General features: G+C 36.1%; 1 protein-coding gene across 4 annotated transcripts in view; it reads right to left on the reverse strand.

The window, feature by feature from the left end:
• Nucleotides 1–3,730: 3,730 nt before the first annotated feature.
• Nucleotides 3,731–27,516, reverse strand: part of CNTN6 (contactin 6) — a 281,470-nt gene continuing 257,684 nt past the window's right edge. For 3 of the 4 annotated variants that reach the window (XM_057705741.1, XM_057705742.1, XM_057705740.1), the window contains 7 exons: nucleotides 25,442–25,512; nucleotides 18,134–18,368; nucleotides 17,898–18,013; nucleotides 16,393–16,579; nucleotides 6,172–6,284; nucleotides 5,227–5,395; nucleotides 3,930–4,006 (listed from right to left, as the gene is read on the reverse strand). In XM_057705741.1, coding sequence (XP_057561724.1) covers nucleotides 3,930–4,006; nucleotides 5,227–5,395; nucleotides 6,172–6,284; nucleotides 16,393–16,579; nucleotides 17,898–18,013; nucleotides 18,134–18,368; nucleotides 25,442–25,512 — 968 coding nt within the window. Of the gene's footprint in view, nucleotides 4,007–5,226; nucleotides 5,396–6,171; nucleotides 6,285–16,392; nucleotides 16,580–17,897; nucleotides 18,014–18,133; nucleotides 18,369–25,441; nucleotides 25,513–27,516 lie in introns of all 4 variants that reach the window. The other variant, XM_057705739.1, reaches the window with a different exon arrangement.

Raw genomic sequence — 27,516 nt, forward strand, 5'->3', positions numbered from 1 at the left:
CAAATATTTTTTCCCATTCTCTAGCTTGTCTTTTTATTTTGTTTATGGTTTCCTTTGTTGTGCAAAAAGCATGTAAGCTTGATTAGGTCAAGATGGCCCTGAACTTCTAGGGGTTCTTTGCTGTTTGCCAAACATACTCAATTTACCTATTGTTTTAGTAGAGTCCTATCAAGAAAGCTTAACACAATTATTTAGGCTAATGGAATATAGGGAAAAGACTTTGCAGAGTGTTGTGTGGGTTATGAAAGGTTATTAAAATCCGTTTTGTACTAAAAATAATGCCACTGTGCAGCTTCATATAAAATTATAGGATTTTAGAGGAACTTGGAGATCATGTAATACCAACATCTCATTTTACACATGAATAAACTGAGGTGAGTGTCTCTATAACTTCATTTCAAAAGTTTTGGGGATTACAACTGAATTATTTAAAATAACTAAAAATAGTGCTGTGATGGTTAATTTTATGTGCCAACTTGACTGCGCAAACTTTCCGAGTGTGTCTGTGAGGATGTTTCTGCATTTGAATCAGTAGACTGTGTCTCATCCAATTCATTAAAAGCCTGAATAAATAAAAGGCTTAGTAGGAAAGAATTCTTTCTCTTGGCCTAAGAATCTTCCAGTTGGGATATTGGTTTTCTCCTGCCTTTGCATTCAGATTCAGAATGAAAATTTTTTTCTTTTTCCAAATTACACTATTGGATCTCCTGGTTTCCAGATTCAAACTGGAACTATACCATTGGCTGTCCTTGGTGTGGAATTCTTAGCCTCCATAATTACATGCCAATTCCTTATGATATATCACTGTCTGTCTCTGTCTCTGTGTCTCTCTCTCTCTGTTTTTCTCTGTGTCTCTCTCTCTCTGTTTTTCTCTGTGTCTCTCTCTCTTTCTCTCTGTCTCTGTCTTTCTCTGTCTCTCAGTCTCTCTCTATATATATACACATACATGCACACATGTACACATACACACATTCTGTTGGTTCTGTTTCCCAGGAGAATTGACTAATTCAAGTGCTGTATTCAACAGAGATGTTGAACTGAATTCTTGAATTCTAGAACAGAAAATAAATTAAACATGTTTTTGAATTAAATATGTAGTTCTGTAGCCAATAAGGTAATAATCATGGCATATAGTAAGTGTATAAAACTTGACATCCAAAGATAGAGTACAAACTGATAACATATAGAGGCTTAAAAATAATAGATTTACTTAAGGCAGGTCATGATTATGTTATTGCATTTGGAATCTACATTTATTCCAGATCATCTCTCGCTGTTTGCATTTGCTGTTATAGAGAGCAGGCGTGCCCTCCTATAAGCCACATTCTGGTTTACAGTTAGAAAAGGGACACTGACCTGGAAGGATTATAATGTGAACCGTAAGAGAAGAGAGAAAATGGAACTGAATTTTAAGTTAACATTATCCAGGCAGCCCATAGCTTTATAGTGTTATATTTCCTCTGTGTCAAGTGTCCTAACCCTTATTCACTTTCATTCTCTGGCTATTTTCAGGTGCAATCACATTTTTTTTCTTTTTCCTGTAAGAAGTATGGAAATGAGTTATCGTGTTCATAACAGTATAATAAGTATAATAGCAGGATACTTAGTCAATAAAGGGATTTACTGGAAATCCTTCCTAAATGTTGAAGGAGTGTATATATCACAAAGAATATTTTCCTGAAATGGATTGACAGAACCACCATTGGTTCCATTCTTTAGTGCTATTTAGTGTTGAGTAGATGGACTGCGTATTTTTCTTGAAGCTGCTTTGGATTTTGGCATAAATATAAGCTGAATCTGTTTTCATAGTCTATTGAACACTTAAGTATGGTAACTTTCATTTGGGTTTTAGTTCATAGCAGCAGATGACAGCAGCTCTGTTTGTTAACAAGTTACAGTGTTGCATGCAGCATGTTCAATACTTGTGTACATTGTGTCTTTTAACCTTCATAATAGTGATATGGAAGTGTTAAAAGATGTGCCGAAGGCCTCACTAAGAGTAGAGATTCAAATCAATTGAGAGTCAAATCTCACAGTGTTTAACATTAATGTGAAATATATTCTAAGAAATTTAGTGTGGATGGGTGAAAATAGAAATAATATATTAGATAGTGAATAATACAGACATTTAATACTCCAGTGATTCCAGTGATTATGAATTAAAACACACCTCCAAACATGTGTTGTTGACAAGAACTGACTTAGCTTTTGGATTCAAACTCAAATGACTATGTATGTAATTAACTTAATCAGCAAAAATAAAAATCTCATAGTATAGTTTATGCTCAGTCTTCACTTTGGAAACCAAGACACAAATCTTGTTTCTTACCAAGTTGCGAAAACCATTAATACCATGTGCTGTCACTAGTATATCTGATCAGTACAAATGTGTGTTGTTCAGGCAGCTGTTGATGTGAGTGTGCCAAATAGTGTTTTCTGTTGCTTGTTTGTTTTGCTCCATCAAAGCACAGTCAGATCTTAACTGGCAGGGATAATAAGGCTCATTAATTTCTGCTGTGTGCTTGACCACTCTTCAGCAAGGAGCAAGTTTTGAACTACAGAAACTTGTTGTCCATCTGCTCTTGATTATGCCAGGTATTTTAAACAGCTCTAAAATATCTTAGAAATTAAAATAACAGAATCCAATTTTGAGGATTGTGTGATTTGAGAGTTTTGAGGAGAGTACAGATATTTTCAACCTAATTAAGCGGTTGCACCATGTTAAGAAAGCAAAACTAGTATGACCATTCTTCACTCCCAGCTCTCCAGGACATCAGACCTGATTGGATGGGAGCTAGAGCAGGCTGACAGCAGGACAGACCCCTCAAGGCTGTTTGTGAAGGAAATGTGACGATTACTTAGAAGGGCACGGGCCCTCTCATTAACCTTCCCTCCTCCCAGACTGCTGCCTCCAGCCTGTGCAATCCCAGGAAGTGAGATCACTGAATTTAATAGGTACATCCTAGAGAAGAGTCAACCAACAAAAATATTTCTAAACCTTCGACAGTATAGAATTATTTTTATAGTGGCAGAGAAGATTGGCAAAAATATATATATATTTTGACCAAAATGTCAAAAAATTTAAGTAATTCCATTCCCAGATTTATTTATCATATAAAAATAAGGCCACACACATTGCTAACAATTTATAATAATTATCTGAGAATTGTTCATGCAACCTCTTTCTTGGGAGAATTCAAAATTGATTTTAAAATTAAACTTTGCTATAAGAAATTGCTTACTGTATACAAGAGCCATTAGATATTTTTGTTGGTTCCTTTTTCCCTTCTTTTCTTTTTCTTTGCCAGAAAAGCACTTTTTCTGCCATTTTTATTACTGAACCTGATAGAAAAGTGAGTTGAGAACATTAAGTTTTGGATATATTACTGGATACAAATATTTCTTGCCCCAACTTGATTCAGAGATAAAAACACAGCATGCTTTACGATAGCTTACATTTTTAAAGAACCCTGAGGATAAACAAACGATTATATTTAATTTCCAACTAGGATGAAATTTCAATTTACTGAATTAAATTGCCTGGAGCATATAAAAACTGGACATTTTAGCTATGGAAACTGCAATTTTTTTCATATTGATCATCATCATCGAGAGAATTATTTATACTCTCCGTATAAGTCACTTAAAAGCCACAGCAGTGACAACTCCATGCATTAATTTGGCACCTTCTGAATGTGTGTAATTACATGTGAACTTTAAAATTCCAAAGTGTTTAAAATTGTTTTATTAATGTACCATAGGTATTTACAAGATTTTAATAATATACATTTTTTATTTCCCAACAAGTCTGTTTTAAGAATGTATCTTGTAACGGGGACTGGGGAGCTTATTTACAGAGTGATTTGCTTTCAAAAAAACTCAAAGATTTATGGATTTATATGGTATTGTATAAGTTGCTGAACAGCAAATCAGTAAAAAATCATGATGACAACTGACAGAAAATGGACGCTAGATCCGAGGACTGAAATTCCTCTGGAACTCAAACCTGCAAAATATAAAGATGAAACAAAATATCTTGAGAAAAAGTAAAATTGTTTGTTAGATTAATTCTTCATGAACCAAAATGCATGTCTTTTAATAACACATCTTAGTACACTTGTTTCACTTACATTGTACTTAATTTTAGGAAGTGTCTAATCCTCGGTCTTAGGATATCTGTTTTATATATAAAAATAAGAACGAAAAGTGCCTAAAATTGGCCAAGTCTGACTAAAGGGCAGAGTAGGATTGGCTAACATGGTGGCTGATGACTTATGCTTAGTCACAGCTTCAGGTAGATAAGTGAGTGATTCTTCTAAAACAGAGATAATAAATTATTATTACATGCTAAATATGACTAATCGGTGTTACCTGCTTAGGGCATCATATTGATAGGATTTGAAAGTGCTGACTCAACTCAGTATGAATGTCATAATCCATTAGTGATGTCTGCCATGAAAATGGGAAGAGGGACTGCCTAGGTGGCGCAATGATTAAGAATCCCCCTGCCAACGCAGGGGACATGGGTTCTAGCCCTGCTCCAGGAAGATCTCACATGCCGCGGAACAATTAAGCCTGTGCACCACAACTGTTGAACCTGTGCTCTAGAGCCTGTGAGCCACAACTGTTGATCCCATGTGCTGCAACTACTGAAGCCCACATGCCTAGAGCCTGTGCCCCGCAGCAAGAGAAGCCACTGCACTGAGAAGCCAGTGCAGCACAGTGGAGAGCAGACCCCACTCGTTGCAACTAGCAAAAGCCCGTGTGCAGCAACAGAGACCCGATGCAGCCAATAAATAAATAAATAAATTTATAAAAAAAAAAGAAAATGGGAAGAGAGGTGTATGTACAAGTGCTTCACATTTGCTATCCCTGCTCTCCGAAGCCTGCAAGTTACCCATGAAAAAATTACTGGGTTTCGTGCCAATAAAATTAAGGATATACCAATGACACACAGTTGTGAAGGTTTGCTTTTTTTTGTTTTTGTTTTTGATGTTCAAATGAAGAAACATAAAACTGTTTGTAATATATAAGCCTGTTGTAAATTTGAAGGATTAACAAAAATTGACTCATCACCTCTTGTTCACAATTGAAAAATGGAAGCATAGACTTTTTATTTTTTTACCCAGCCTTTAAACAAGAATTGGAAAGATTCATAGAGCCCAGATTTCATGCTGGCAGCTGTCTGGATTCAAAATCTACAACAGCAATGGTGATTCAACTTACTTGACATTTTTGGAATCCTAATTTCCTCACTGCTGCTTCCATCCCCACCATCACTAACTGTTCTTATTTCAATCAAGTAGTCCTCTTCAAATGGAACCAGAAGCTCAGCAGATGTGTTGTTTGTTTCCAAAATATGAGTTTTACTCTGTCTGTTTTGCCGGTACAGAATCTGAATAAAATGGTGAATCAAGTTCAATGGACATGTTGCTTATCTAAGGTTCAGAAACTCCTATGGAACACTATAATACTGCAAGCATTGTACATGCTGTACTCCTCGGATGGAAATACCTGGTCTATGCCTTTTGTTTAAATTTAGTTGTTAAGAAAAAGATTTCCTTTTTGGCCAATGCTTTTCAAATGGGAATAGATTTATCTCTATTAATTAAGTAGCTTAAGGCCTTAATTATTATCTTAATTATCTTTGGAGCTTGCTGAGAAAAGTTACTGGTTAGTTTAGACCCATTTCAAATGTCTGAATACTATATGCATTTGCTAGGAGATGATGTTTATTACCACTGATGGAAATGGTGTGCTCTGGGTATTTGACAGTACTCTTATTGGATTCCTTTTATGTTGCTAAAAGATGATAGCCTCCTGTAGCCTGAGTTCTAGAAATTCTATCTGAATATATGTTTTGACCTCATTCTTATCTCACATTTGCTATCTACATACACCATCATGTTTTGATGGCAAGAGGAGTCACTTGAAGAAAAAATGTTGCATACTATGAAGTTTTATTTCTTAATGCTCCATGACACATTACTGACCTCACAATATAAAATTTTCCATAAAGAATTTAAAAGCCGAAATGCTAAGTATTTTCAAAACATTGGAAAAAGATTCCTGTATTTCCATATGCATAAAACTTGTTTCTTATTTGCTTCTGACATTTCTGGTTCCTTAGTAAGTTAATTGATATCATTAAAGGAAAAACAGAATACTCACCTTGTAGCCCAGCACTTCAGACTCATTTTCCATGGTTTTTACATGCTCCCAGTTTAGGCATAATTTAGAGTTTGTCAGCTTCCAGGCAATGTTAGCTGGTGGTTGGCTTGGAGCTTTAAAAAGATAATCAAAGGTCAAAATGAATATTAATTAGCTCATGGTTACTGTATGACCCATCAAGATGAAAAGGGAAAATAAATCCTGGATAATTAGCATAGAAAGAGCTAAAATGTTTTCAGTGTCATTTGAAATATCATATTAATTCTACACAGAGTAACCAAATTCATTCAAATTCTGATCATTTGGAAGTGTCTTTGTGACACACTTATGAATTAATAATGGCATGCTGCATGTCCAGTATTCATTTATTAATCACTGCTGTTGAATATGTTTACTTTACTATATATAAATAGATGGAGGGCTCCTTTATCTAGTGTTTAATTTGCCCGTCAATCAATGAGCATCTCAGACAAACTCAGGCTGCAAATTTTTTATGTGTATCAACACAGAGGTGTTCATTCCTAGTAGTCCTTCACTTTTTAATCTTGTGTTAGGACTCTTTGAATGTAAGCAACACAACCAACTCAAGAACTTTTAAACAAAATGTTAGTAACAGATTATGAAGGATATCGGCTACTCTCTTAGAATTCATGGCAGAATGCAGCAGAGCCTGAAAAAGGACAAAAAATGTCACAAAGCTAAGAAGTTCCTCTCTACTTCTCACAGTAGTGTTTGCTACATGCTCATCTTGCCATACACCACCTCTTTCTTCTCATTGTATGCGGCAGAAATCATGACTGCCCACCACACCTGAAGTTTGAAACCTCCTTTGTTCAGAGATAGTCCAAGCTAGAATTTCCAGGTAAAAGCTGATGATTGGCTTAATTTGGTCATTTGCTATCTTAGCCCGATCAATTGTGGCTAGACAGTGAGAAAGATACATCACTTAGTATAGATAGAGCTGGTAAGAACCCTGAAAAGGGAAAATCATTACTACTTGGATGATCATGCCAAAAGGTGTTTACTCTAAATCCAAACTGTGCTATTAATTCCCTGAAATTAATGTTTTCTGGGAGAAAGGTAGTAGGAAGTAAGAGAAGACATATTTAGAATCAGTCTTCTAAAGTAATGGATCTCGTCTAGCTGAAAAATTTCATATGTAAGAAAACTAGAGTCCCAGGTTGGGAGTCTACTTCTTCAAAAGCATGCAGCTAATAAGTGGCTGAGCCCAGTTAGAATCCTGGTCTCTTGATTTTTAATTTAGTTTTTCCCCGTGACAACGTACTGCTTCTCAGAGATCTGAGTCCACGTGGTTATTTTTGAGATTTAAGAAACTGGAGAAATTAAAAATAATTCAGCTGGAGAGCAAGGACAAAGATAAAACTACCCAGCGAGATGTTTTTGGTATCTGCTTTGAATATGTGAGGCTGAATGAGCATGCTATTTAACTCATTATAACATTGATAGAAATGGAAATGATTTCTTTTGGAGTTTTGACTCAACTGCTATTTAATGTTTTATGTGCCACTGGAAGAATCACAGGGTGTCTAACATTATGATACATCTACTTGCCTCCACAAAGCCCCTGGGATATCCTTCACCCAGTCACTTATATCTCAACTGGGACATAGTGGAGAGAGAAATGTTTCCTCCTATGCTCCCATGGGGCTCACCTCATATTTTACTCTGAATTTATCCCATTGAATTATAGTCATTTGTGCTCTGTGTTTCTTTAAATTTGCTGAGGACATATGCCTGTTCAACTCTGTTTTACCAACCTCTAGCATGGTACTTGGGATGTAGGAGGAGGCATATATTTCACATATGTTGAATAAATGCCTATGTAATAGATGGCTAAAGAAAAACTACTCAGGGTCCCATGTGATTTTTCTCAGGTCATATTAATTATGCACTGGGCTGTGGGCAGATCCATAGGTGGCACAATGTGGCCAGTCCATTCATTAAGCTGTCCTATAATCAAGGCCAATTGACATGGCCAAACCTACAGCAATCCATATGAATTTATAAGATGAACATGCCAATTGGATTGACCAAGCCCTAGTGCATTTCTTGACAATATAACTCCAATTATAATTAAAAGCCTGAGAATTTTGCACTTAGTAAAAACTTAGTGAGGGCTTGTCAGTACATTTATTTCTGAAGGACTGATGGCAATGATTACAGTTTTTGTAACTATTTTCTACTGACTTATCCCAAAGTGCCTTTTCTAATCTTTTCCTCAGCTATAAAAGAGATAATATAAAAATTCTCACAAGATACCATAGCTTTAATATCTAGTATAGTCTTGCGACTCATTTCTTTTACCTCTCTTCTTTAAAACAAAGTGCTAACATTAAGAGCATCATGCAATCAATACTGCAAAAATATAAATTCACTCCTTTGATGTCACTGGCAATGACGGCTTCAGAAGGTTTCATCAATTGCTGTGCCTTTTCTGTTTGTTTGCATGTTTAGATAGAAAGTACGCCTTTTAACACTATGAATCCATTGATGAAGGTCCAGGCTTAGAGACAGAAGAACTGACTTTTACTGACTATATGGTAGTGATTCTGTCTCTGATACTGGGACATATGCATTCCTCATCTACCAAAGCAGAGGTGTTCCATGGACATAAAATGAGAAACATTCTATCAGGAATGAACTCTTGGAATGAATGGCCAATTGTGTGGATTATTTGGAATGCTTTACCTCTCATGCCACCTGGGAGTGTAAAGATGTGGGCTTTGAAGTCAGAGAGACCTGAATCTGTATCCATTCTCTTCCAAGAGGTCTGGTTTTCCAATCTTTGGAATGAGACTAATATGTTCTAGTTATAAGAGTTTTAGCTTCCATGTCGTAAAATAGGAAATGTCCCTTGCTTGGTTAGTGGTATATACTAGATAGATCAGTAATTGTTCATCTGTTTCCTGAGAGTAGCACTTCTTCTCTATGGTGTTATGACATAATCAGTTTTTCACTTGTGTTCAATGTGGTTTGTTACTAATAACCCAATTCCAAAGTTTGCAAATGATTCACTTCTTAAATACAATTAGGGTATGCTCAAGATTTTCCCTTAATAACTTTGCTTTTACTTGGGTTCTTTATATGCTTTTTGAAAGATAAAGTAGTGAAGTCTCAGCTAATTATCTGGGAGGTTTTCATAGTATATAACCTTTCTTATCTCTGTCCATGAGTGTGACTCCAATGCCAATGCCGTTTGTCTAGTATTTTTTTCTTAAGTTTCTGAAAGGTGCTTCAGAAGGCCATCATCTTATAAACACCTTTAAAAGTTCTGGTTTCATGAGTTTGATGTATTTGCTTAAACTGGATTGCAAATATCTACAATGAAATTGAAATTTCTGTTCCTTGAAAAACCAAAACATTGTCACATGGATAATATAAAACATATGCCATGGATGTTTGTACCTGGTTGGTCAATGGTAAACACAACAAACAAGCACTTTTCTAGTTTTTTGAAAGAATTTTGCAGGCAATTGCCAAAGACTAAATCATTTTCTATTAATCAAATGACAGAGCAACATTAAACTAGCCCTCTGCAGCTCTAATGGCTTCCCTGTGATCAATTTTTCTGTAGATGGCATTTATATTCAACTGTAGTTCACACTGTGAACTCAATTCAAAAACAACTTCTTATGTTACACTTCTAAGTAACAGCATGGGGTTGACATTTGGGAAAGAGAGAGAGAACATAAGTGCAAGATGAAATAAAAGCTTAATGCTTCCTTTATGTCTAAATATGGATTGATTGCATTATTTACGGCAAGAAAAATCCAGTACAGAGTGCTAGTCAGTCAACGTCAGGGGTCAAATTGAACCAAAATTTGCAAACACTTTCTGTTACTGGCTCTGAATACTTCTCTCTACATAAGCAGTGCTTCCACTCCCCCCCACCCCCACCCCCTTTTCTTCTTGGAATTGATGTAAATATTTTTCTCCCTTTGGTTCTAAATGTAAATTCCATTTAAGTGATGACTGTGGGGATCACAATACATTTGTACTTGCAGTGCTCCTCAGTTGTCTTTTGGAAAGACATCATTTTTAGTAAGCTACAATACTTAATGTTAAACCACTAATATTTTAAAACTTTTAAAACCCCATAAGGCTATCATCATCACCAGCAACAATAATAACAAGGACTTCAGAAGCTTTCCATATGCTGTTCCTTCTGTTTGGAGATCTCTTTGTCCACTAGTGCCTTTTTATCTTTTATGTCATATCAAAATATATATCCTTCCCCATACAGGTGCTTCTTATGTATATCTCAGCCTCTTACTTATTTTCTTCATAGTACTTTTCAAAATTTATGATTATTTTTTTTCTTTTTTTCTTGTTTTAAGTTGCCTGCCCAGAGAAAGAGATATTGCCCAAAGGCGGCTATCTTTCCTGTTTTAATCTCCATTAGACACCTAACCTTGTGCATGGCTCATGGAGGCACTATTTTCTTGAGTGATTAACTGATTTATCCTATTTCCAAAAAAAGGCTTTGTCTTCTGTTTAGTTTACCCAATCAGAATAGGCAGAGATTTTGGTAAATGTGAGTTCTGCTTTCTCAGAATTTACAGTGGATGATCAAATATCAGATGGAAAATCTAGACAGCGACAGTATGAATGTGTGACAGATACAGAATTTTTTGCTGTCACTGCTATTCAGAGGTAATCTTGGTGTCATCTCAAGGACATGGAAAATCAAAGTTAGATCCAGGGATAGCACTTCGAATCAGAGTATCTTCAGTGTTTCATTAAAGCCATTTCTCATCTTTGCTTTGCATGTCCTTCCATGACCCTTGAAGAAAATTTCTGCAACAAATTTATAAAAAGAAAGAAAGAAGAAAGTAGATGGGCTTTCCTACTTTAGGAAATACAGAGTGAAATCACGTCTAACGAAGAAATAAAATATGTTACTACACATCGAGCTCTCATTGTATGGCTCCTTCTGGGTCACCTTGGTGTACATTATATCCTTTAGTTCTCAGAGCAAACTCTGGAGGAAAGTACAATCATCTCTGTTTTTCAGTTGAGAAAAAGGGTTCTAAGTTATTAAGTAAATAGACACAGTTCATGGCTGAGCTGGGATCCACACCCTGCTTCATTTCACTGTGAAAGTCCTTCTCTAGCTCTTTCCAACAATATCTCACAATGGACCAGAATTATGGAATCACCCAGAAAGATGCAAATATATTAAAGGGGAAATTTATAGACCAGTAGAAAATATATTTGTCTGTTTATAGGCATGGTGGAGCCACTACAAACTGGGAGAATGCATGAAATGAGGTAAGTGAATGTTAAACTTTAGAAGATCATTAAGTCTGTTGCTGTGAGGACTAGATGAGAAATGGGATGGAAAGAAATTTGGGGAAAGACTGTGAAAGATCTTGTACACCTTTCTCTAGTCTTAGTTCTCTGGAATAGAGGAGACAATGAAATTTTGGACTTAGAAGAGGGTATGATTCCATTTTAGGAAGAAAAATCTCAAGCTGGTTTGAGGTTTGGATTGAAGATTTGAGAGTCCAGAGGGAGAAAGACTATTTAGATAGTTAGAGATGAAGATTACAAACTAATACAATGTCCATGGGATCCAGAGATTCAGAGTCCACGTTCATAGTATGCCAATCCAACAGATGCCACAACAGAACCTTTTTAAGCATCTGTTTTCTTGTATCTAGGAATTAAAATAACATACTCCTTGATGTCTTCTAATAATTGAGATAAGTATATAGAACATTAACACTGGGCTTAGGACATAAAAGTACTCAGTGTTTTGTATGTGTGATAGGGAGAATAAGGGCCTCCCAAACGTGTCCAGATTCTAATCCCCAAAACCTATAAATAGGTACTTTATCTGGAAAAGGGGACTTTGCACATGTGATTATGTTAAGGAACTTGACATGGATAAGTAATCCTGGATTCACCGGGTGAGTTCAGGGGAATCACAAGGATGCTTATAAAGAAAAGAAGGAGGCAAGAGAGCCAAAGTCAGAGGAAATGTGAAAACAGAAGTAGCAAGTCAGAGTCAGAGGGAGACTTGAAAGTACCATGTGTCTGGCACCGAAGATAGAGGAAGGGGCCCCAGGCCAAGGAGTTGTAGGCTCTGTAAAAGCCAGAAAATGCAAGGAAACAGATGCTCTTCTGGAGTTTCCAAAAGGGGCACAGCCCTTGCCCATATCTTGTTTTGCAACCAGTGAAACTCACTTCTGACTTCTGACCTCTAGAAGTGTATGATGACAAATTTATATTGTTTTAAACCACTAAGTTGTGGTAATTTGAATAGCAACAATAGGAGACTAAAGTAGTTTCCATTCCATTTTCACTATGTCAGTGATAAAGAATGTTGAAAGAATAAAATTAGAGGTTTTATTGGTATTCGTATACGAGATGGAGTCTTGCAGAACCTTATTCTCAAATCCTTGTAGGGTGTTTTGAAAAAAATGCTGGTGCACACAGGCTGGTGAAAGTCAAATTTAAGACATATTGAAAAAAGGTTTTCATGAAAGAAATTAGGAATTACAGGAGTTTTTATTTGTTTGACTTAATCAAAAAGAAGACAGTAAAGAAACACTAAACTTCGCTTTACACTTTCTGACTCTCATCTTACTGTTCTCTCAGCAGATATATTCTAGCACTGTATCTTGGGTGAAATTACTTCTTGTTAATTAAATTGTTTTCAAAGGATATGTCTCCCACTCTTTGATGCGTCAGATCTCATGTGAACACTCAGACAAACCACCAATAGTGTTCTTGGCATTTAATCCAAATTTTGGTCAAGCCCATTTGTCAGACCAAGTGGGTCAACTGAACACACCTGATGCTATTGTATCTAAAACAGGTTATCTGCTTAAACACAGAGTAGGTTAGCACAAACTATCACATGATTGATTTAGGTTGACTGGACAAACTCACAAATTCAAGTTAAAGGAAAAAAAATATTTTTAATGTTTTATGTATATATATATATGTATGTGTGTGTATGTATGTATGTTTATACAGATGGCCCTCTGTATCTGTGTATCTCTGGGTTCTGCATTGGCAGATTCAACCAATTTAGGATTGAAAATATTTGAAAAAATAATTCCAGAAAGTTCCAAGAAGCAAAACTTGAATTTGCAGTGCACTAACAACTATTTACATAGCATTTACTTTGTGTTTGCAATGATTTACATAACATTTACGTTGTTTTAGGTATTATAAGTAATCTAGAGATGATTAAAAGTATACGGAGGGGGTGTGGAGAAAAGGGAACTCTCCTGCACTGTTGGTGGGACTGTAAGTTGGTACAGCCACTATGGAAAACAATTTGGAGGTTCCTTAAAAAACTACAAATAGAACTACCATATGATCCAGTCATCCCACTACTGGGCATATACCCAAAGAAAACCATAATCCCAAAAGAAACTTGTACCATAATGTTTATTGCAGCACTATTTACAATAGCCAGGACATGGAAGCAACCGAAATGCCCATCAACAAATGAATGGATAAAGAAGATGTGGCATATATACACAATGGATATATATGCCACATCTTACTCAGCTATAAAAAGGGATGAGATGGAGCTATATGTAATGAGGTGGATAGAACTACAGTCTGTCATACAGAGTGAAGTAAGTCAGAAAGAGAAGGACAAATATTGTATGCTAACTCATATATACGGAATCTAAACATGGTACTGATGAACTCAGTGATAAGAACAAGGACGCAGATACAGAGAATGGACTGGAGAACTCGAGGTGTGGGAGGGGGCGGAGGGTGAAGGGGAAACTGAGACGAAGCGAGAGAGTAGCACAGACATGTATACTACCAACTGTAAAATAGATAGTCAGTGGGAAGTTGTATAACAAAGGGAGTCCAACTCGAGGATGGAAGATGCCTTAGAGGACTGGGGCAGGGAGGGTGGGGGGGACTCGAGGCGGGGGGGAGTCAAGGAAGGGAGGGAATACGGGGATATGTGTATAAAAACAGATGATTGAACTTAGTGTACCCCCCCAAAAATAATAATAAAATAAATAAATAAATAAACAAATAAATAAATAAAGTATACAGAGGATGTATATAGGTTTTATGCAAATCCTATATCAATTTTGAGACTTGAGCATCTGTGGATGCTCCTAGAACCAGTTCCCTCAGATACTGAAAGACAATTGTATATGTGCTTGTGTATATGTATATACATGATCTTGTATGTATATCATGTATATATCTATATCTTTTTGGAAATTAGTTTATTGTTCAGGTCTCAGCCCACCTTAAACTAGTCAGTGGAATTATATGTAATATGAGTTGACTTGAGTGTTGAGTCAACAACTACACTAAAATGTCTGTCAGTTTGTCACAGATCTATCAGATATGTGAGCTTTTTTTGACACTATCTTTACACATTTCTAATCACCCTTGATTTTACCTGAGATAGAAACTGAATTACACACAAGAGTTTCTGTGAGTTTGTCATCTCTCAGTCAGCTAAAAAGAAATAATGTCTGGGCAAATTTAAAACCACTGATTGGTTGGAGATTCCCATCAGATTTTCAGATTAAATGAAAGAGGCTAGACTCCAGAAGGGCCATGGAAGCAAATCATTCATACAGGTATATGGCAATGGCTTCATCAAGTTAGTCAAAATGAAGTAAAACAGGAAGAGAAATAGAACCGTATCTCTAGCTAGTCAATTCTAGAAGATCACGCATGACCTAGTCTACATCAGACTAGGGGATTGAAGGAGAGCTGGTTTAAGAGTTGTTAATCCACATTACTCTTCCCTTAAAACGGACTGATACTAGAGGATTTTTGTTCATCTCTTTATTTCTTGCTTAGCAGTTCCACAGCACTTTGTAGTTTCCAGTGTGCTCCTATAATCAGAACCTCATTTGTGCCTCACTGATAATCTGAGAAAATAGTGAGTGCAGAGAAAATTTCCATATAACAGTTAAGAAAATTAAAGCAGAAAAATGGAATGTCTTGTCCTGTATCAGATGATGAGTCAGTGATACACCCAGAATTAGACCACAAGTCTCTGGCTACTGGCTGGTGATATGGACACAAGCGGATAATGCCCTCTATAATCAAAGATCTGTTAACTGAGATGATTCCTAAGTTCTTTCTGGACACGACAAATATGTATGTGGAAAAAAAACTGTATCACTTGTTTTTCAAACTTTTTTAAACCAAGTATTCTTTCCCAATACACAGAAAAAACTAATACAATATTTAAAGGCAAGCTCTATTTTTTCCTGTTGGTTAGCAGCCATGCATTCATGTCTTACTCATTCTCAGAATTCAGCAACTATATTTGTTACTGTTTTTCATTGGGATTTAGAGACCAAAGAATGTCTTTTAAGAAGCCTATTAACATAAATAATTTATGTTCATCTACAATATATAAGAAATACGTAAATATTATGCAGTTATAAGAAGTACAAACTGCAGCTCTTACTGAGTCATATGTGATCAATTTCCTATTTACTCCTTTGCCTGATATTATGGAGTATTTGTGCAATACCAGACTCACTTATAGGACAAATGCAGCAACAATCAACTATTCATCCTTTATGTAATAGATCCTGTCTATGTGAAAGATATTTAGCTTATTTTTAAAGGTGATAAAAAGAAGCAAAAGAGTTAATTCTTGGATTTTAGGGGCTTCCAAGTAATTTGCAGTGATAAAATACCATAGAAGGAAAGACCTAGGTATCTGACAGTGCAAGGATCACATCAAGACTCAAATGGTAATCGAAACCAACAAAAACAAAAAATCATTGACTAAGCATTTACTAAAGTATATACTGGACACTTTCTATTAATTTTCTCTTTCAATCTTGAACAAAGCCCAGTGAGAAAATAGGTATTACTTTTCCTTCATTTTATAGATAAGGATATTGAGACTGAAAGATTAAGTAACCACTTAACACTCCAAGGATGGTAGGTCAGGTTATGAATTCAAGTTGAAAGAGGGCCTCAGAGCCATTATATTCTGTCTTTCATCTGTATACTCAAACTATTTTCTCTCTCACAGTTCCAAAAAGATCAGAACAGTTCATTTTGACTGTTACCAGAAAATTTCAGCAATTATCCGGATTTAAGGGACAAACCCACTGACCAAATAAAGCAATCAGTAAAATGACAAGGTGGGAGGAATGAAATGGAGATGGAGCAAAGTTAAGTTTCTAATTGTAGTTGAATCTCAGTCCCTGCAGTGTGATGTATACTTACGAGACTTCTTGGTGGTAACGTTGACTGGGGGGCTTGAGGGCCCTGTACCAGCAGTGTTGTAAGCTCTCACAGAAGCAAAGTAGACAGTGTTAGCTTTCAGGCCTGTGATGTTTTTCGTTGTGACGTTCCCACTGACCCTAATTTTACCAATCATGGATTCTTTGGAGTCATCTGTCCAGTATAAAACCTGGTCATTAACAACGAACAAGCAATTTATTATTTCTTATCAACTGTCAACCACGGTGGTGTATGGGAAGAAGCCAGGAGCATAAGTGAGAGAATATTTTCCAATTAAAGTGGTTATACAACAAGAACAAAATAACGTCCAAAATTTATAGGGAAGAAATAAAAAAAAAGAATACAAATCCACAACAGAAATTAGAGAACCTAGATTTTTTTAGATTACCACAATAAAATATTTCATGAAATATCTGAAGGGTAATAGCTTCAACAAAGGGTATATAATAAGTCAGAACAAAACAAGGTTCGTATTATCCATCAAAGACTCACGTGATGATATTTTGCTATTGACATTTCCTCCAGAGCTTTTTGAATCACAGATGAATTAATAATTCAACTTATACTGAGCCCTTCCTATGCACTAGCACTGTTTTAAGCACATTGGAAAAGACAAGAGAGAATAAAGCATAGTGCCTGCCTTTGAACCCCTTATAACCTAGTTAAGATGTTAGAGTACATATGTGAAAAGAAAGCAGAGGGAAGAATTTGAAGAAAGATAATACCAGGGAGTGATCAGAGGAGAGTTCAAAGAGCTAGAGATGAGCTTTGAGAAATAAATAGCATTCAGATAAGAGGTAAGGCATTCCAGGATTGCAGTGGCAGAGGCACCTATCATATGAGTAGAACTTTCTGTTTGGACAAGAGGGTTCATATAAAAAGAGAGAGAAAAAAAGAGGACTACAAGGCAAAATCATACTTTTATTCTAACTCCAAAATAAAGTAAACCTTATTACTCATTTTGTGAATCGTTAGATTTGCAAGTCAAAGGAACAATAAGTGATTAATAAGTCTCATTCGTTAACTTTGTGAAAATGAAGGCCCATAAACTCGAAGTGATTTGCCTAATTCTATTTAGACTATAAGTGACAAATTAGGAGAATGTAGGCTTTTTCTTATCACTTAACTGCCTTTTCTGAGATGATTAACTTTTTTCAAGTCAATCTCCAGTTCATAGCGCAGGTTTCCCGGTGAGATTCTTCTGTGGTTTAAGATTACTGAAGATTAAATGCTTATTTCTCCCCAAGAAACAAACATGACTGCAGTTTGGATAATTAAATAAGATAATAAGATTACTTTTTAAATGCTACCAATTATTAATATGTTTGCTTAAGATCACCTGGAAAGATTTCCTCCATTAATTCCCCTTTATAGCTTTAGACATACACTATCACATATTAAGAACTAGGTTAGTAGTACAGGACTATTGAACAGAGCTATTGGTAGCTGGCATATTCATAGTAGAAAGTGAAATTAATGTGGATTACCTCATAGCCCAGAACTCTTCCAGTGTTTCTATTCCAAGCAATAGCATTCCATGAAACCTCCATTTCTGAAGCAGAAAAACTTTGAACAGAAGTTCCTCTTGGGGCCAGTTGAGGTTCTGTCATCCAGAGAAACACAACCATCTTCAGCAGAGTGGTTCATGGAAAACAAATGCAAAATATCTATATGGTCTCAAGGAGGAGCATTCCACTGAGTGGAAGAGCTGACCACAACTTACCATCTTCCCCAGAGTAGACAATGAATGTGGTACTCAGGGATCCTTCTCCTTCCTTGTTGTATACACCCACCTTGACTTCAAAGGGAGAGAGGGGGGTGATGCTTTCATTTCTGTAGACAAACCTTGATGATTCTACAGATGGTACTCTTTCCTTGGTCCAGGTTGTTGAGCCAACTGGCCGCAGCATGATGAAGTATCCAAATTCCTCTCCATTCTGTAGTTCTTCTGGAATTGACTTGGGCAGAAGTGATCAATCACTGAGTATTTACAAAAATATTCTGTACAGCTATTACAATGTTTATTAATTGTTTGGCCTATCTTTTGTAGAGATAAGCATCGATTTTTACCCTGTTTAATGAAATATTGAAAAAAAATAATACTTCTATTTGGAATGCCAGTTAGAAAAATGATCCCAACTAAAGATACTCAGATAAATAAATGAAAATTTTAAATGAAAATGTAAAATAGATTTTACATGTTTATATAGCCTTCCTTAAGTATTCCTAAATTGTAACAATAAAATGGTTTAGAAGATTGCAAGATTTTATAAGCTAAAACATAATTTTGATATAGTTTTTAAACTCAGCACAAAATTAACTTGTTAACTATTTCAAGGCTAGCCATGTTTTCCTTTCACATTTCTCAACAAATTTTTGTAAGATACAGGTAATATAATCAATGTGTAATAATATTTGCTTTAAAACATACAGACTATTATTTAAACACAAACATAAGGGACCTCCCAATATTTTTTGAAACACACAGCTTCATTAGTCATAGCATCAGCATGCACTTTTCTTAACATTAAAAAACAAACGAACAACAAAAAGTTTGCTACGTCCCAAAGAGACCAAATTCTTTGTCATTTAAAACTTAAATTTATAAAACAAAAATAGATACGTTTCCCATTGTAAATAATTATAACATTATAAATAATCACATCAAAAAGTGAAAATGAATTTCTGCTTGAATTATTCCAGCTTTTTATAATAAAGTTATATTTAAAAATAATAGAATTTATTGAGTTTTTCTAAAAGAAAATGCTTTTTATTTCTAAATATTTTCATAGACTACTAAAGGCATACCTGATAGGACTTAATGCTTGAGTCTCCCATGCACACAACTTTATTCCTGAGGTTTTCCTTACCCAAAGGTATCCATTCATTGTATCGAATTATCTTGTGACTTGGACTATATCTGGTTATTCAGCAGTGGGCACCAGAACAAAAGGCACCCTCTTGGTCAGAATCTATGAGGTGTTCTGGTACAGAATCTCTGAATTCTTTTTTTTTTTTACACATATGTACATTCTTTTTAAAATATTCTTTTCCATTATGGTTTATCTAGGAGATTAGATATAGTCCCCTGTGCTGTATGGTAGGACCTTGCTGTTTATCCATTCTAAATGTAATAGTTTGCAACAGCCAACCCCAAATTCCCAGTCCGTCCCCCTCCCTCCTCCCCACCCCTTGGCAACCACAAGCCTTATCTCTATATATCTGTGAGTCTGTTTTTGTTTTTAGATAGGTTCATTTGTGCCATATTTTAGATTCCACATATAAGTGATATCATATGATATTTCTTTCTCTTTTTGATGTACTTCAATTAGTGTGATAATCTCTAGTTGCATCCAAGTTGCTGCAAATGGCATTATTTTGTTCTTTTTTATGGTTGAGTAGTATTGCATTGTACATATGTATCAAAACTTCTTTATCCATCAGAATCTTTGAATTCTATAACCCGATTAATTCCTCTCCCTTATGGAATTTGAATATGAAACATAGGTGTGTTGGGGTAATAATAGATAAACTTAGAACAAGCAATAAGTAGAAAACATACAGTAGCAGGGACACTGAGCCAGTGGAAGTAAAGAGAAAATCTAAGCTGTAAATTATACAGAAAAAAGATAGAATTTAGCCGTTAGCCATGTAGAAAACTGGAGGTAAAGTTAATGGGAAGAACTGAAGGACGAACAAGGGGCACTACTGGAACTGGGGCTGGTCTTCCGGAGTGGCTGACAGCAGGGTAAGGGCTGCTGTTCTCAGAACAATGATGAATGATGTTCCGGTTCTTCTTTCGACCTGTCTGCTTGGTTACTGAGTCGTTTTCCCATCCTCATTACTTTCCATGTAACTTTAAAATAAATCCCCATTAACTGAGATGACCTGAGCTGCTCTCTGCTTCTTGCCATGTGAAACAGTCTAACAGATACAGACAGTGAAAAGCAGAAGAAAAATACAGATCCTGAAATCTTAGGAAATAAAATTCTTCCTTGTGTTAACACTTCTCTTTCACGGTAGATCAGAATTAAAACAGTTAAATTTGAGTGGTATGGAAGAGATTTATGAGAATTTAAGCTACTTGCTAGAGCATTTGATTTGTTTTGGATGCTTCTCTGACTCAGATTTAATCAAGATGTTTAGTTCATCCGAGAAAGTGGAGGACTTTTGTCAAATACAATGAGTGTTTCACATGTTGTTCCCTCAAGAAAGATCTGAGTCCAACATGTTCAGTTTAGAGGAGAAAAAGAGGCTTATTTAGGCTCTTCCTTTCATTCTTCTCCTATGAGCTGAGAGCCAAATGATGGAGAAATATATATATAGCTATTTAAGGTGGCCAGAAAGAGAGTATTCTCCTTTAAGCGGAGAAAGTATTCAGTAGAATACCGAATTTAGTAGAATTCAGAAATTCCTTTGGTAATGAAATCTATTAAAGTTAATAAAGACTAATAATATAATTCTCTACCACAGTGTCTGTAAGAACTAAATTTTTAGTATAGACCAAGAGTCAGCAAACTATGGCCTTTGAACCAAAACTGGCCTATAGCCTGGTTTTGAAAATAAAGGTTTTTGGAAACACAGTCACACCTGTTCATTTATGCATAATATATGGTTTTTGAATGACAATGGCAGAGATGAGAAGTTGTGAAAGAGACCATGTAGCCTGCAAGGCTAAATAGTTTTACTGGTTGACTCTCTAGGGAAAAAGTATATCAACTGACAGTTTAGGTGTTTATCTCTTACTCTACAGTATTTTATTCTATATGCCCAATTTTATAGTCATATTTTATATGATATATTTACCTTAAGCACCTCAAACTTGTAAGTATTTTGGGGTATAAATTAAGATTTGAGTGAGGATACCTTTAGAAAAGGAGTTAGCAGTTATTGCATCCCTAAAGTTAGATATCAAGACTAGATTAGTGGAAACAAAACAAACCAAACAAATAAATATGCACAAAATACACATTACTTTGGCACAGGAGAAAACATAGATCGATTATACCACAGTGCACTTATAAGCCTTAATGGTGGAGTTGGACTGAATTTAGAACAGTGGTTGGACCTGGATTAGTGTTGAAAGTTCAATGAGTACTTCTTTATTTATACTACTTCATTTACATTTACTTTGGCACGCAATATCTTTACCCTTGAGTTCTTTTTCAAAACGTAGTTAAGATATGCCATGATGGTGCCTTTCCTGACCTCCTTTCAGGCTAAGACTGTCCTGTTAGCTTCTGTGCATTCAAGACCTTTTTTAAAAAATTCATTTTTGTACCCCCACTGCTTGGAACAGTGTAATTACTCATTAGTGTTCATTGAATTGAAAGCGTTACTATACACCTTCTGGTGGCTTGAACTAACATATGCATTTCCTCCTAAGCATACATAACTGATTCCTTAAAGAAATTTGGGCACCAGAAAGAATTTGGCTCAGTAACTGCATACTGTACATGATGCCAAATGTGAATGATAAATGGAAACTTGCATCCATTTATGTAATTTCTGTTAGTATCTTTTTTAGATTAATTAATTAATTTATTTATTTGTTTATTGGCTGTGTTGGGTCTTTGTTGCTGTGTACCTGCTTTCTCTAGTTGTGGTGAGCAGGGGCTACCCTTCCTTGTGGTGCATGGCCTTTTTATTGCAGTGGCTTCTCTTGTTGCAGAGAATGGACTCTAGGTACGAGGGCTTCGGTTGTTGTGGCACGTGAGCTCAATTGCTGTGGCTTACGGGCTCTAGAGCACAGGCTCAGTAGTTGTAGCACACAGGCTTAGTTGTTCCAAGGCACGTGGGATCTTTCCGGCCCAGGGATCAAACCCGTGTCCTCTGTATTGGAAAGCAGATTCTTAACCACTGTGCCACCAGGAAAGCCCTTCTGTTAGTATCTGCATATCTGATGTCCCAAGGAAAAATCCACAGAGGGAATGATTTTAACTTAATTTTTTAAAAATATAGGTCAGAAGAAGTTTTCTGTAGACGGTCAGATGCTTAAATATTTCAGGCATTGGGGGACCTAGGGTCTCTAGCAAGAGCATGAAAGCAGCGATACATAACACATAAGAGAATGGGTATGGTGGTGGGTTAATTTGCTTAGGAAAACAGGGAGCAGGCCAGATTTGGCCTGTAGGTGATGGTCTGTGGAACTTGGCTTTAAAGAAAAAGAACATTATTAAATCATGGAAAGATTTTTTTTTTTGGTATTCATATCATCTCTAAGAATGGTATACATAGGATTTCCCATTCTCCTCACGTATAGACTGAGTAAAAACCTTGATTTACAAACCTTTAGTAATTTTTGACCATGGAGGAGAAAAAATAAGGGTGAAGTCAAGCAAATGATGAAATGCTTATATGGCCTTCAAAGAATATTGAAACCTAAATAACCTACTCACCATCCCACAAAATCAGTCCTCTTTTAGGCTATTTGAGAATCGGTATTTTTGGTCCGAAACGAGTTTGGCAGATAGGAATAACTTGATTGACTTATGACTCAAGGCAAATACAGGAGAACTCTTGCCCTCCCTGAACCATGACTTTGCATAAGGGACCATTGGAATTCTATTTTATGACAAAGTAAAAGAGCATGGAGTGAAAATGCTGTGGTCAGGTACTTCTCTGCGCAGCTGTCTCACATTTCTAAACCTGTTTTTTTTTCTGAACTCGGTATTACCACCACCTAGCATTGTCATGAGGAGTAAATGAAGTGTCCAGCACAGCACCGAAAATCCTGTCAGTGCTCAACAAGTGAGCCTCCTCTCTCTCAGGCCTCTAAGGATCCCATCTCTCTCTGTGCACATCCATTCATCCAACAGGGACTTCAGGAAGTCACACCACGTACCAGGCACTGTGCTAGCCCCATAATGAATATGTGAAACCAAGTGTCCAGAAGAAAGGACAACTTTTATAGCAGCTACACCTGGTTCCTGGCTCTGTCATTTACAACCTTTAGAAAACATCTCTGGGTCTCAGTTTTCTCTCATATGAAGAGGGCTTAACTACTGTTTCTATCTGTAATGGAATTTTGTGAGGAATAAAGTGGACCATATATATAGGTCTTAGACTACTGTAAAATCATTTACAGATGCCATGAATTACTATTATTCTGCAACAGAGCTTCTCAACCTCAGCACTCTTGACATCTGGGTACAGATAATTTCTTGTCATGGTGGGGGGCTGTCCTGGGCATTGTAGAATGTTTTGCAGCATCCTGGCCTGAGATGCACCTCTCCCTTTAGTTGTAAACAACCAAACATGCCTTCAGACATTGTAAAATATCTCCTGAGGAATGAAATCACCCCCACCCCCCAATGAGAGCCCCTCTGATGTATCAGATATCATAATTTTTAACAAACATCCATGGCCATCATGTTCTTAGGTGTGATATTAAAATGTCCAAGGAAGTAGATGTTTTGGCTGTACGAAAATTATCACCACAGTGTCGAAAACATGTACACAGGGTAATGAAATAGGGCAAAGCTCTTTTATCAGGTACAGCTGAGACTCAGAGCTGATAACAAGTGCTGATAACAGGTATGAAGTGCCATGCATTCTAAAGCAAGACATCAACCCATTTATATATAAGGCTACCTGGCAAGTTTTAGCCTATAACCCAAGAGAAATGTACAGAAAGGGAATGTTGGTTTGTTTAGGGAGAAATTAGTAGGAAGATACTTCTATTGAGATAGATGTAGAAAAAGCTGTGTATTCCCACCCATCCACCCAGGGGAAGCAAAGGGGCTACTTCTTACCCCTTGCCTAACCAAGTGGAGAGGCTTCAGAAAGAAACACACAGGATATGTTCTATGGAATTTGGGGGATGCAGGTTCTTTTAACTGAAAAATGCCTGAGAAACTTCCAAAGGGGAGAGAGAACTGGACATCATATTGCAGCAGAGTGAAGAGACATTAAGTGGGGGTGCACTGCACTTCCACGAACATGGAGCAAAGTTGCATGTTTGCTGAGGGCAATGTGAAACCCATGTAGGGAGCTGTCCATGAGTGACATTAAAAGGGACTCTATCCACAAAGAGCATCTGTCTAAAGGAGAGAGATAACCTCTACCAGAAGAGTCTGGCCATGGACCACCAGACTCCAGGAACTGAGGAGACCTTCCAGCAGCCTGCACTAAGGACTGACAACCAAAAGTCTGGGCACCTGCCTGAACACTTCTCCCTCCCCCACCACAAAAACAAAAAAAAACAAAGCAAAACAAAAAACTATTCTATGAAATGTTAATGTCTGGTCATATACCATTCCTAGAGTATACCAAAGTCAAATTACAAATGTACCATCAGTCAGGACCTTTTCTGTTCCTTTCTTCTTCTTCCAATCCCAATTCACTACAACTCTGGAAGAACTAGTTGGGGAAAGGAGAAACTAAATAGTAGAATGAAGAAAAGGTTAAGAACTGACTATGCATTCCTTTTCACACTATAGAATTCCTTGGCTGAGGGAGGCCTGAGCATCTGGAAATGAGAAACTTTAGATTGGCTGAAAGTCTAAACTTTATGATAATAAACCAGGTTGAAAAAATTGTCAAGTACACAAGGTACCTACATGTTAATACTTAATAATAATAACTACAAAAGTTATACTATCTGCCTAAGCTTTCATCTAGAATCAGGGAAGAACAAAGGAAGGATTTAAAGAGCAAGGATAGGGAAATAATTATTTCCTACCTTCACTCTGCTGAGTCTAACTCATGAATAGTGCTAGAGGTAATAAATAAAATAATTTCTAGTTCATCAACTAATAACAAAAATGCTCCTGACCCACCTTCAATAGACATTGAAGTTGTATTTCTTATATTTGGAAGAGAGTTGTGTTGAGTTAGTCACACTCTCTTACTTTAGTAGAAATACAAAAAGCTTCCAATACCTCCTCTAAATAATACATCATCAGGAGTGTCTCATACCACATGTTTTTATATAGTCAGTAGTGACCAAATAAATCTTTTTTTTTTCAATATTCCTTTTGGCCAGCTAAATCTTTTTCCTGCAAAATAACTCAATTGGATAGAAAATTACCTCCCATGTAATGACGAGTTCAGACCGACTTCCTCCACCTCCATTGATGTTTGTTGGTGCCACAACAGGAACTAAAAGCAACCAAGAGAAACATAGGATGTCAATTACTAAAGTACCTCTTTATCTGGAAGAATTTTGTTTTCAGATTTCACCTCTCAAATTTTCACACAGGCGCATTATGGGAGAGTATTGCATTTTTAATGAACATAAATTATGTTTACACATATCCAAATTTCTAAGAGAGAGGACACAGTTGTGTTTGATACATGAGCACCCTGGCTCCAAAATTAATTAAAAATCGAGTAACATCGTGTATTTGACATTATTATGCATCATCTGCTAATTGGCAAAATGATGTTCCATTCAGATGGTAACAGCGACACTGCTGATTTAGTGCCTAATTATACAGTTGTGCTGTAAACAAGTTACTGAAGCAGTCTATTAATTAATTTTTTTCAATAAACAAACTAAAATAATTTTTCTTTTTGTTAGTCATCAGAATTTCTTAACATTTAATAATGAGTCCTTAAAGACATATTAATTAAAAAAATTCTCGTTTTGTAATTCTGTGTTTAAATCTCAAATTTCTCAGTACAGAACAGGACATTTCCTCTGATTTTTCACAATCAGAGTAAGAAGATGTTCTCTGATCAAGGATGTGATTGAGAGGATTCCCTGGGTTTAACTCTAGGACCCTAACGCTCAGTGGTAGAACATTCCAGACACTGATCATTTTTACAAATTAGGAAAAAATCTGTCCTTCAACTATACCCTTGCGAGGACCAGTATAATGAAATATAAATAGTTCAAGGTAAATTGTAAAATCGATGACAGTTGTGAGCATGAGTAGAGTATTATAGCATATAATCAGAATGAAGTTTACTTTATACACGTTGAAGTGTTAAAAAGTATTCTTTTCCTTGAAAGAATAGCAAAAGTATGCTAAATGTGCAATAATGGGTAAATCTGCAGGGTATACTTTTTAAAAGGTTGAATTATATAAAATTATCTATATCAATCATTTTTGAATTAAAATATGTAATGTTTGATTACTCATTTCAAAATTTTCTCCCACCATGAATACCATTCAGATAAATCTAGACTACTTATTTATTCTTATTTCATACATATTTAACTCTGTAAATGATACAGTGATATAATAATCTCATTGTTCTTTTAAATAATAACACCAGATGTTATCCACTTTCATATTCAGATTGACCCTAACTTTGTCTGCTTTGATCTTCATAATTCATTTAAAAGATTGCCTTGTACCTATACCCTATCTTCTAAGCCTTCCAATGCCTTTGGCCAAAAGCAGTGTAAATCAGAATAGCTTCTACAGTTGCAGGGGTTCTAGTACTTGACAGCTTACAGTCATATATTTCAGGACAATGGAATAGTTTAGATACGTAAGGAAATTATTTTAAATTATACTTTAACTAACTCCTCATAAAGTTTCCAAAATTATGGGTAGTAAAGTTCCTTCTTTTATTCAGTTTTCAAGTGAACCATACTAATCCTAAAACCATATTGAGAAGGACTCTTTTTGATGATAGCAAAAAAAAAGAAAAAAAAAAAGCCAAAAAACTCAAACAAACAAAAAACACCTCACACTTCAGTATGATTTGAGCCTCAGGGAAGTCATTATGAATACCAAGTCTCATGCTACTGAAATGAGAGTGTCAGTGGTTAACAGAAGATGACATAAAAACTTCACTGTATAAACCTCTAGAGTTAGCATCAACCCTGCCTGAAGCTACCATAATATAAATCAGCTGTAAACAAACAATCTGAAACTGGAGCTAATATCCAGAGTCATGGACCGCACTTATAGATTCTTATCCAGTTGGTCTGTGGTAGGGCCTGGGAATTTCTATGTTTAGACATTTCATTATGCCAATCTTTATCTCATTTAGGTTAAGGCACACTGTTATGGTGAATGCTGGTGCCTAAATCTGGATGTCTGGGTTCAAATCCTGTCTGCAACAGTCAGCTAACGTCCTGGTCTTCCTTTTCTTCTTCTATCAAAGTAAGGACTCTCCTCTCAGCTCTAAACTTTTAGAATGATTTAA

This window comes from Hippopotamus amphibius, chromosome 13 (assembly GCF_030028045.1).
Source record: "Hippopotamus amphibius kiboko isolate mHipAmp2 chromosome 13, mHipAmp2.hap2, whole genome shotgun sequence".
Taxonomy (NCBI): Eukaryota; Metazoa; Chordata; class Mammalia; order Artiodactyla; family Hippopotamidae; genus Hippopotamus; species Hippopotamus amphibius.